General features: G+C 33.4%; 1 protein-coding gene across 2 annotated transcripts in view; it reads left to right on the forward strand.

Annotated features, from left to right (window-relative positions):
* Positions 1-12,135, forward strand: part of LOC149532130 (phosphatidylinositol-glycan biosynthesis class X-like protein) — a 136,955-nt gene that overhangs the window by 23,651 nt on the left and 101,169 nt on the right. For both annotated transcript variants that reach the window (XM_089810383.1, XM_089810384.1), the window contains exon 4: positions 8,949-9,330. In XM_089810383.1, coding sequence (XP_089666509.1) covers positions 8,949-9,330 — 382 coding nt within the window. The remainder of the gene's footprint in view (positions 1-8,948; positions 9,331-12,135) is intronic.

Here is a 12,135-nt window from a genome sequence, read left to right on the forward strand (position 1 = left end):
GGCAGTTTCCTTGGATTCCCAAGGATGAAAGTAAACAATATGAGAATAAAATACATAGTATGATTGCAACTACTCTTTTCCATTGATTGCTTTGATGGTATACATCTCATTTTTTCCTGGTAACATATATAGCAAAGTGTTATACGTCAAAGCCTTAGAATTGAATGGCCAATCATTTACATATTTGTCACAACAATGATATGGTTTTCCTAGTGATAATCTGATTATTTGTGGGGATCAAATATTAAAGAAATTCTTACATTTATTAAGCATTATGGAGATTCAACCAAATGGATAGACAACCATAAATCTCAATTCATACAAATAAATTGAATTGGCAATTTCCATGATGAAAAATGTGAATAAAATACACAATATGCTTCCAACTTATCTTTTCCACTAATTTTCTTTGATGATGCATATCTAACTCATTTATTGGCAACTAAAACATAATAAACAGATAGCAAAATATCAAACACCAAAGCCTTAGAATTCAATCGTCGACCATTCAGGTATTTGTCACAACAATGATATGGCGTACCTATAGATAATTTGGCTATTTGTGGGGATCATGTTGTTTTTGTTGGATCGTTTTTGCAAATGTAGTAACATTGCCAATGTGATTGATGTTTTCCAAATGCAGATTTGGATCTCATATAAATATGAGAGGAGGAGACATGTCTCTTCAAGAGACATATCCCTATAGTTAATCATCATTAGTTAATAAATAACTATAACTCACCTTTAAGCATATATGTAATATTAATAAATTAACCATATATGTAATATATTATTATATAATAATATATAATGTATAATGTATATAATATATTATTCTTATCAATAATATAAGACATAACACAATGTTCATATAAATCATGAATACAAATACTCAATGTAATGAGTATATCACTTTGTTGATGCTATACTTCAACACTCCCTCTTAGCAAGGGAGAAGTGACAAAAACATTTTATGAGATATCAGTATCAAGGATATCTATACACAACATATTAATTGATTGTAACACTCTGAAATAGTGACTTGTCAAATAACTATGTAATCACAATGTTATAAACACTATCATAACGTATATTATGATCTCTAATTGTTCGAAACAATATCTAGAGTAATCATAATGCTTTCGTTATTAATCACTTCCGGTATATCTGGAACAAAATTGTCATAATAACAGGCCTATCATTTGCAAGATCATCACCTTACAAAGATTACCTTTTGTCTATTTGTTATCATGGTGTCCAACAAAGTCCGGCCCAAAGAACCATTATAATAGGTCTACCATTTATAAGATCATCATCTTATAATGGTTACCTTTTGTTTATATATGTCAATGAAAGTTCGTCACCTTTCATTACATATCATATGTGAAATAGTAACCACCATGAACCAAGTTAGAGGGTGGTGCAAAGGCTTTCACCTCAGTTCTCCCTCATAGAGAAGAATGCATTACAAGGAATTCCCCTTAGAACTTCTCCTCATAAAGAAGATATCATCCACATGGGATTGCACCTCAAAATTCTCCCTTTGAACAATGATCCTGAGAAGTCTAGTTACTCCCTTAGAGGCTCTCTTCCCCCAAGGATTCTTCTCAAACTTACTCTGAATCTGATATCAATTTTTTGATCTTCTGGTGATAAGTGATCACTTCCTCATGATATACATAGGAGTAGGTCCATCAAAATCATGTAGTCACACTCATGTATTTCTAGACTCCCTCTGAGTATTAATCTTCTAAGCTCCTGCATTGCCTTCAAAGAAATGTCATACTCCTCTTAATGTAGAAGAATTTCATAATCTTAATCATCAAAGATGTTTTCTTCAAGAGCCTCACTTTATCCATCTTGATCATCAGGGTCTTTGGAACTACTATCATTAGATTGAGTCTGCACAATATTTGGTACCATATGTAAAGTACCAACCTTTTCTTGTAAGAATATCCTCAAACATAAAGAAAAAGATTAGAGCAAATAACCCTTATGGTATGTATAGATAAATGTAAAAGATACAAGTACTTATCTGCCCATGAGGGTTGTGGAATATCTCCTTTTCTAAGGATGGTTCAAGTGAGAATGAAACATATTGCCTATTATTCCCCCCCACAATGTAAAATTCCCACTCTTATATAGTTGAACACTTTTACATCACATCAAATTTGATGACTTCTTTCTAAGTTCCAGTTTGCAAACATTCATTAAGCTTAATAGTAGAAGCTAACACAAACTTGTCCACAATACGCCAATATCTTGATTGAGTATGATTGTGCTAGTTGAATGACTCTGCAACTCATATGTCAAGTTTCATTTATCAAAGAGAGACTCGTAGATAGTTTAATTAAAGTCACAACTTTCTTATGATATTCACATAGTTGCATGAATTACAGTCCTCTTGATTGTTACAATTTATCGATCATTGAAGGTTCCATCACAACATTGGTTTACTCCCTTTGAATCAATAAGATCAATATCACTGATAGTTGATGAAACCATATCCTCTATCTGCTCCCTCTAACGGATGTGTCAGAATCCTTCTGAACATAAATCTTCTAAGCTTCTAAGATAAACTTCCCTTTAACAAAGTGTTAGACTCTCTTTGAATCTGATATTAATCCTCCTTTTCCTCTACCTTCAATCCACATGAGTAACCTTCAATGTACGGTGGATAGGTACTATAAAATGTATCTCCTCTGTAAGAAGCAATCTTGACACTCGAACAGTTTGGTGGTTTATTGATGTATCCGACCAATGAAAGGTCTTCTTTATCAATACCTTCTTAACTACTGCCCGCCCTTGGTATTGGCATGACCAACAATATTTACTCTTATTTATATATTACCTTAGTGAGGGAAATCTGACTTTTCAAAAGAGTCACGTCTTTTCCACAATATTTTAAAATGAACTACAATAATTATTGGTTCATTAGTTCATTTAAACAATTTGTAGTTTCTTATCATAGGGCATAAAGTTCTTAGCTTATATTATTTACTTTCCAAACCAGTGATACCACCGTGCCATTCTTATATTGATTATTAATCAATTATTATGATCTTTGAATAATTTTCAACACTGCAAAATCTGGGTCACTCGATACATATATTTACTTCTGATGTTGGTAACAACTAATCTTCCTTTTCTGTGCTGGATGGCAACAACCAACATATATTTTTATATTATTTCCATTGCATATGAACCTTAATGACAATTCAGACAGATCTCAATGTTTTGTTGTGGTTCATAGTGTTATTTGAATCAGCGCCAATTTCTGATGGAATATAGTTGTTTGATCTCCTATTACTTTTATTGCCACCACACAACTGCCATAAAAAAAAATTCCAAATCCTGATCGGACAGGTTTGGCAATTGATCATGATTCACAATCTCTAATATCAAGTTCCTGAGGGGAGGCAGCGATGGCTTCCATGATCATCACTTATGATTGATCTGATTCATAAGATATTCCTCAATATCGGAATTTAAACGTTATCCTTAGTATTGATCCCGTGTACTCTTCTCATTCTGTTGCTAATAGTTGTGTATTTATCAACTGCTCCCTAACTCTGGATTGTTGTTGCTTCACATGCTCATTCCTTGGTAACCAAATGTTATATTCTTTGTCTCCTATCACTCCAGAAATCTATCTACGATGGTAATCTTCACATATATATCTGATAATTCCTTTTCACGCGCTAACTATCCTATAGATATTAGTATTCTTCTGTGGCACATTTGTCCATCATTTTCAATGCTAAATTATCTATTGTCCTCCTCCTCACATAGAGGTTAGCTCCAGCAAGGAACAATGACAAGGTATGCTTCCTTCTCTGTCTGTAGATATGCAGATATATTTATCTATTGTCAATATGATTCTGATGTTAAGTTATGTTTGCTGATGTTCATGTTTCTCAATTTCCAATTTCTATCTGTTGTTCTGCCAGGTCAGCCATATCACAATACTAGCTTCAATTATAATTAATATAATATATCATCAATGAAAACATCAGTTCTCTTTGAAATCAGTTTCATTTTAGATATGAAGTGACATGTGGTTATAATGGATATTGGATCTCTTTGAAATCAGTTTCATTTTATTGCCACCTTGTATCTCTGGTTTTTGGTGAAAAATCTGCCTTAGATGTTTAAAATTGATGCCCCTTGAAGTCTCTAAATTTCCTACAAAGGTAAAATTGCTGGCCTATCAAGATGATTTATTCCTCCTTAACATAATCTGCTGCATTAGGGAGATAATCCACTGTCCTATATGAGGAGATAATCACTGCTAATAAAGGAAGGAGTCCTCTGCCTTAAGAGCAGAGGTGAATTTGTTTTGTGAAGTGTGAAAATGATTCATTTTGTCTTCCTTATATAGGCAATTGGGAAAGTGAAGAGACACACCTCTACAAAGGGCTGACTTGTTGCTTTTAACCCAATTAAAACATTTCATTTAATCCCCTTTCTCATCTTTAAGGCCGACTTGATAGAGAGGGATCAAACACATGATTTGTTGACTCTTTAATGATTTATCAAGTTGCAACCCCTCTACTTCATGAATTCTTGAATTCTTAGTAGATTAGAGGATTTTTAATCCTTGGGGGATGGCAAATCCACTCTCAAGGAATTTCTCTTTATCACATTTGAACTTAGATCTTGACTTTCTTATCAACCTTCTATCCTCATTGTTCTCTTGCATTCTCTCATTGCTCATATTATGGACAAGCTTTAGCAACATCAGCTGATGACAAAAAATGGAGGAGTTCAAGAATTTTTTTTATCTTTTTTATTTTTCAAACACAGTTTCACTTCCCTCTTAAATTTGGCCAATGTAAATTTGCCCACTCATATCCTTATTTTCATGCTTTTGATATTCATTGTATTTCAATCATGCAAGTTGGAGGTCTTCATTGTGTTCTAATCTTCTTGTAGACAAGGGTGGAAATTAGGGAGGCTTGAGGACAGTGATTCCTTGGAGTGTGGCAGAATCTGCCACCCTTAAAAAGACTTCCTCAAAGGATTTTCCTTGATTTCAATTACTTCCAATTCAATGCATTTTATATCGATTTTGATCCAAACCTGATTTCAATTCTCCCCCGTTGACTCATATAGCCATTTCCATGTTTTCTTTCCTTCATTTGGTGTTTATTGTGCAGCTTGGAGCGCTAAATTGTGTTTCCATCATCGCTCAAACAAGATGGAAATTAGGGGATCTAGAGGATTTACAATTTTTGGAAAGTAGTGGAATCTGCCACCTCCAAAGGATTTCTCATGTTTCACACTTTGTCCTTAACATCCCACTTTTCATTTAAACTTCTATTGCTTTGCCCTTTGGTTGAATTTGTCTTCAATTTGATTGAATCAATGCTTTCTATTTGCCTCTAATTGAAGTCGGAAATCTCATCCCAACAAGGATTTTATGATCATCACTTCAATTCACTCCCTCATGTTTTCCTTGAACTCCAAACTTGCCCATGCTATGTCTAGTTGAGAGATGATTGAGTTTACTTATCTCCATGATTACAAGGGATGCCTTATCTCACCTTTGTTTGAGGGTGGAAATTTTGCCATTTGGGGGATTAGAAATCCTTGGCATGGAGTGAATTCCACCCCTACCTAAGAATTTTTGTATGGTTTAACACTTTCATCTCAACAATATTTCATTTTACACCTCTTCACGTCATCATCAAACTTCAGGATTTCATCTTTCATTAACTTGTCTTTCACAAAAAAGATGTCTCAAATTGTCTTCCTCTAGATTTTATCCATTGGTCTGATTTAATCTAGAGCTTTTCAATTGTGGGTGACTCTTTCAACTTGATTACCATGTTTACTCCAATCTGAATTAGGGACGCTGAAGTCTGATTTCCAGTTTATCTCCATTTTACACTCTGATTTTCTCTTTCTCCTTTAAGATTTGTCATCTAAACTATGCCAAACTTGCCTCTAATCACCTCAAGGACTTTCTTGTAGGCGGATTCTGAGGGTAGCTCAGGGTTAAAAGCTATAGAGAGAAGCTGGATTTTTGCTGTCAGAGTATTTTGAATCCTCAAGGCTCTTGCAAGGTGAATTTGCAAAGGGTGTTTTTTCTATCAATTGAACCTGGCCAATTATGCTAACATCTTCACTTACTTATCCTCATCATGCACTTTTTCTCAAGCTGAAGCCTAAGGATTTGACTGATTTTGATCTTTCATTCCCTTGTTGACTTGATAAAACTTTTACTAAGGTTTGGAGACTTAGAAATTATCACCAAGACCGCCTAAGACAACTACTACTGCCAAAACAAGAAGAGGGGGTCCCCATTCGCAATGGAGCAATTGTGTGAAAACCTCACAGCAAGTTCCTATTCATTTCTTATTGTGATCATAACATTCAATCCATTTGATTTGTTTCGGCGGCATGGAAATTGTGGATACACATAATCACAACTGTGCTAGGAGAGGTTCTAGAGGTGTTGGGAATGGTAGGGGTATGGTAATTGAGTTAGTTTCAATCCTAGGAGTGGAAAGTTGTCATATTTTTTGTTTTTAGTGTTTGTTTACCATCTTCTTTTGACATTGGCAGACACTAAATTGTATTTGATGGATTACATTTAATGGTACATTGTATTCAATGGAGTTCCATCATGGTATTGTTTTCTTGGAAGGTGTTATTTCAATAGGCTCACCTTCTAATTAATTAGTTTCAAAATAAACCATATCCCACCTTTTGCAGAAACATCATTATCTCCAAAATTTCTTAGTTTTGGGTTTGTGACTCAACAAAAAATGGTTTGCATTTCAAATATAAATCAACAGCATCAATAGTTGAACTTCAAGCAAAATAAGTTTGTCATACTGATTTGATAAACCCTAGCAAGGAAATTTTTTTTTTTTTTCATTTTTTAAGTGATCACTTCAATTAATGTTAGATTATTTGAAAACTGAATTCAATGCTTTAAAAACATGCATAAATACCTTAATCTAACAATTAGGTAAAAATATAAGATTCTTGCAAGTTGCAATGCTTGGATTTAGAAAATAAACAGTGAAAATATCCTTCCTAGAATCCAGAAATCTTAAAGATTTGCTCATTAAATTCACTTGAACAAATTTGCAAATATTGTGCAAGCAAATGGTATGATCAGATTTGTTTAAAAAGACCAAAAAGTTGAATTTTCAGTGTATTTTCCACATTTTTTCGATGATCAATAGGTTTCCCTTTGGTTTGTTGCTTATGGTGAGTCCATTTGGCAGACTCCCCAAGTGCTTTATTGGGGAGTGACAAGTTTGGAGCACCAAAGTCTTGGAAACAAACTCTAACAATTAGTAACCACAACTGCTATGTGGAGAAGGTTTGCTCGACTAAAGTTTTTTGGCATATCGAACAGCTCTTTAAACAGTTCTAAGGCCCATAAGTATCATAATAGAAAATCTATATGGGAAGGACGTGGTTGGCTTCAAAATCTAGTAGCTGTATTATGTATTACATATGAACACAGTTTGTTTCTGTGATATTTATTTTGAATAAATAAGTTATTTTTATTGTCTCATTTGAATATGAAATTTGTTTTACAGTTTGTATGATGGTTACAAGAAGCTTTACCTTGTGGCAAAGGATGATGCAGATGTGACTGAAGTGTCCAATTAAAGACTATCTAACGCCACAGCTCTAATAAACACACACAAATATACCACAATTTGCAAATGAAAATGATGATTTGGTTTATTACTCAGCAAATGCAATTACAAAGAAGCTTTAGTGAGCTTGCAACATGCTAGGCCTCAAAACATTTGATTACACAAGAGAACAAATATGGTTTTTCAGAATCCAGAAATACAAATTTGTGCTTCATCTCTTATCCTTTCTGGCCTTGTTTGGGATTTTCCTCTAATTTCCTTTCCTACAATGATACGTTCCTTCTTGAAACATAGTATACTGATCCAGGGAATGAATTAAATATCAATGGTTCCAATATTAAATGATTTGATCTTCATCTGGCCTTGGAATTGAGTGCATCACGATGCACGATGTTGGTTCAATGGTAATGTATAAATTACCTTTAATTATATACTTTGAGCTAGGAGACTTCATATGCAATGCAGTTTCATAAATGATGCCTCTTAGGATGAAAATTGAATAAGGAACTAGGAATAGACATGAGATTCAAATGTTTTCTACTTGTCTTAAAACAAAATTATATCTAGGTAAGGTCCTTATGACAAGAAACACAGACATGGTGATTAGATCTTTTTAAAGTTTGACAGGAGTGGAAGCATGCTCTTCAAAGGTTATTTTCCAAACTGAAACCCAAGTTATGTGTCCGAGAAGAAATGCAGCATGATATACCAAAGGCTGTGCCTGCCGTGATAGATATGAAGGTTGAACAGATAGAGATGCAAATGGAGTGATCCAATCTCACTACACTTATCATAAAATAATCGGGCCTGGGATAGTCTTACATTGAAGTTTTTCATTAATGGGAACAACTGAACTATTTTGATTCATGAGGATAAGCAAAAATGATTTTAGTGAAAGCAATTTTTTTCACCTAGGACTATTTTTTTAAGAGGAATGGAATTTCAGAAACATTTTTAACTTTGGAGTACTTTTAGTTGCAGAAATATTTACCTTTATGCTTTGTTTTCCTACTGTTATGTTTCTTGTATCAGTGGTACCCTTTGTTTCTTTTGATGGGAAGCTAAGGGCATGCACGTGCAAAACTTTTCTGCAAATCAATTGTGCAGGATACTTTAATAACTATTAAACCATAATATATGGGGAAAATGCTGAAGTTTGAAGGGTGTACATTCTTACAGTTTGGGACTGGGGTTGGTTGATTTCTGTTTCTTTGAACTCGGCTAGCCTTTATTTTCTTATATTCCTTTGATCTTGTGTTTTCTATTGCTTACCAAAAATATATAAAACACAATCCTGATGTTTCTATCTGAATGTAAATACAGATCAAGCAGTTTAGCTTGTTGTTAAATCATGATGAAAAACAAGGTTTATTTATCACCTACTGCGAAATAGGCTCCCAGGAGTCGCATTCAGCAAATGTAAGTATGCTAGATTCAGTCAATTCAGAATCTCCTTCCGCAAATGCACACAGGCTTCAAGAGTGTTATACAGATCTCTCTACAGAGTTGGAAATGATCAATCTTCAGCGTGAGCTAGTCGGAAAAGGTGCCCATCGGCATCTGAGTTCATTCATGAAATTTAAGTATCACTGGAAACCTTCTAGTGCACTGCCTCATCAATTGTGTGAAATAGTTATGATGGAGAGGCTTCAATCTGGCATATTTGTTGATCCTTTTGAACTACAACGCCTTGTAAATCGTGGTGGTGAGTATCAAGTTTTGGATACTCATGTTTATTCCTGAGCTTCCAATTTCTTTTGCTTCTTTTTGTTGATTTGTGTGTCTATCTTTCTAAATAGTTTTTGCATTACATGTGATATGCAAAGATATACCTCTCATTTTTGCAAACATTATTAACATGATTGATGTTATTTGGCGAGGTGGACCTTAGTAATGTACACACACTTTTCTCGGCATATTCATTTATTTCACATGTGCTGTTGCAATTGCTGTAAATATTGGTCTTTTTTTTGGCTTTAGGGTAATAATTCTTCGAGAATCTCTCCAATTTTCAGTACAAAACACTGAGACAGCTAGTCATGGTGAAAATTGAGTAAGTCTAAAGAAGCAAGTCCAATGTCGAATGGCTTTTAAGAACAAGACATTGAAGCATTTCCTTTTGTGTGATGTATTGAAGTGCTTATAATCCTGGCTAAACATTATGCGGTGAATATCCACCGACATGAGCTCTGCTTTCTTATCCAACTCTTTTGCATATGGCTAATAAATGAATACTTTTTGATAGACTATCACTCCTCATTCCCTTCAATCTATATCCATAATCCTTGAACATGTCTTCCAGAGAGGGTGAAAGTATAAGAGTATCAGTTTGTCAACATACCATGAAAGGTTTTTCAGATCTGAAATATTTGGGATCCATGTGCATCATAGGTTTAAGCTAATGGTGTATACTGTATACCTATGGCATTCAATCAGTATGAGGTTTGAGATGGTTCATGACAATATCAAATCATTCAACACTAAAGATCTGCAGAAGTAGTTTATTATTTTTTAAAAAATTTGTGTTCCCACCAGGCTATGCTTTCTTTAAATTAACCACGTCTTTTTCATGATAGGACAGGCATCTCACAACATGATATACTTAATGCTAGCCAAATAGTTTGTTAAGTTTTTAAAATGTTGGTATTCCCACCAGGTCAATGCAAGTTAACCACCTCTTTTTCATGTTAAGGCAATCCCGAATATATATGTTATACTACCCATAATTTTTCACATGAGAATCAATTTAGTTTTAATAATCTCTTTTAAAGGAACACACCTTGGCCATGCATTTATATGCATGCTACTGATTGTTTCTAATACCACATATCCACCTTACCACTAGAATATTTTTTCCTGACCCCAGAGTGCCTTTGTCCTAACGTTAATGCTTAGTTAAGTTATTTCAGTTGAATTATATAAATTGTAGATACAATCGATATTGTTTCAGTAACTTCCATTTAAGTGATACTACCAAACATTAGTATTGCTTTTCATATGCAAGTAAATAATACTTGCAGTTGTGGGGTATTAGCATCTTCAATTAGTGATTGTCTTGTGAAGTAAGCACTTGGAATTATGTTCCACAGCATGAGTTCAACCCTGATGCAGGTGCGCATGGGTTGAACATTGAAGGCAATCCTACACATGCAAAACAAAGGTCTCCCTCAATTTTGTTGGCTTTCTTTCTTTGTTTTCCTCTGCTTGTTTTTTTTTTAATATCTTGCAAATTTATCTGAAACACTTGTTTATTTTAAATGAATTTCCATCATGCATCTTCCTGAAGCACTTAACTCCTTTTCTAGTTGTGGGATGGTGATTTTTTATTTATTTCAGAATCATATAACATTTCTAAGGAGTGACTGAATTGGAGTGAGCCTGTGAGGTCTGTGAGCCTTAATTGATGGTAAATGGTTTTTTTGAAGCTATTCAGCCCATACATTGTTGCTGTTTTAAATATTTTCAATTGGTTTTCCTGAGTTGGATCCTGGCATTTTAAGATCAGTCCACGTGGGACAGTTAGCTTGCCAAACCCTAAGGGCAAGGCTATAATCCAAATTTGAGAAATTAAGAATGTGTCTCTGTTAAGCTTGTATGGCTGCCTGTGTGATATCCCCACCTTGGAATAGGACTTTATAATAAAATTTCACAGAAATAAATGAACAATATAATATTACATATATATTATAATATGTTTTATATTATGATAATATAAGTATTATCATATCCCGCCTATATATATTTAATAGGCACATACATCTTAAATAGATACAATAAATCAAATATTAACATAAAATTATTATTTAATAAATAATATTCAAAATATGAATGTTGACATGTCAACTATTAACATTATAACATGTCATTACCTAAGTTATAAAGGACAATATTAATAATAAAAAATGAATAGAATAATTTACTAAATAAATAATAATATTAATCAAATATATTCAATGAATATACTAATTAATGATATTTAATAAAGGATAATTACATCAATGGTAATCAATATATATTATTGATAATATATAATTGTATTATATTTGGATTGATAATAATAAAATATTTTTTTTATAATTAATGTTATAAATGAATGGTTATAAAGAGGTGTGACGTTTCTTCTAAATAGAGTATAAAAAGGGAGATATTAGACACAAAAAAGGATATATTTGGAAGTTTTTATATTTAATATACAGAAAAATCATAGAACAAATTAGGGACATTACAAGTGGTCTCAGAGTCTAATTCCTGCCAGCCTGAGGGAAGAAGAAAATTAAAGATAAGGAATAGATAGGGTTTGCACAAAAGAACTGTATAAAAAGAATGTCTAACAAATATTTAATATAATCATCAATGCTGGAACAGTCAGTAACGATTCATATACAAAGGAGAATAAACAGTGATTATCAAAGGAGGATCATAAACATCTAGATAAAAGTAACAACAGAAGCATTTAACTCGTATCTTAATATGTACACATGTAGTTGTGCAGGTAATATACCATGGAAAA

The sequence above is a fragment of the Cupressus sempervirens genome, chromosome 11 (genome assembly GCF_028749045.1).
Source record: "Cupressus sempervirens isolate cs-2001-9-10 chromosome 11, ASM2874904v1, whole genome shotgun sequence".
NCBI classification, from domain to species: domain Eukaryota; kingdom Viridiplantae; phylum Streptophyta; class Pinopsida; order Cupressales; family Cupressaceae; genus Cupressus; species Cupressus sempervirens.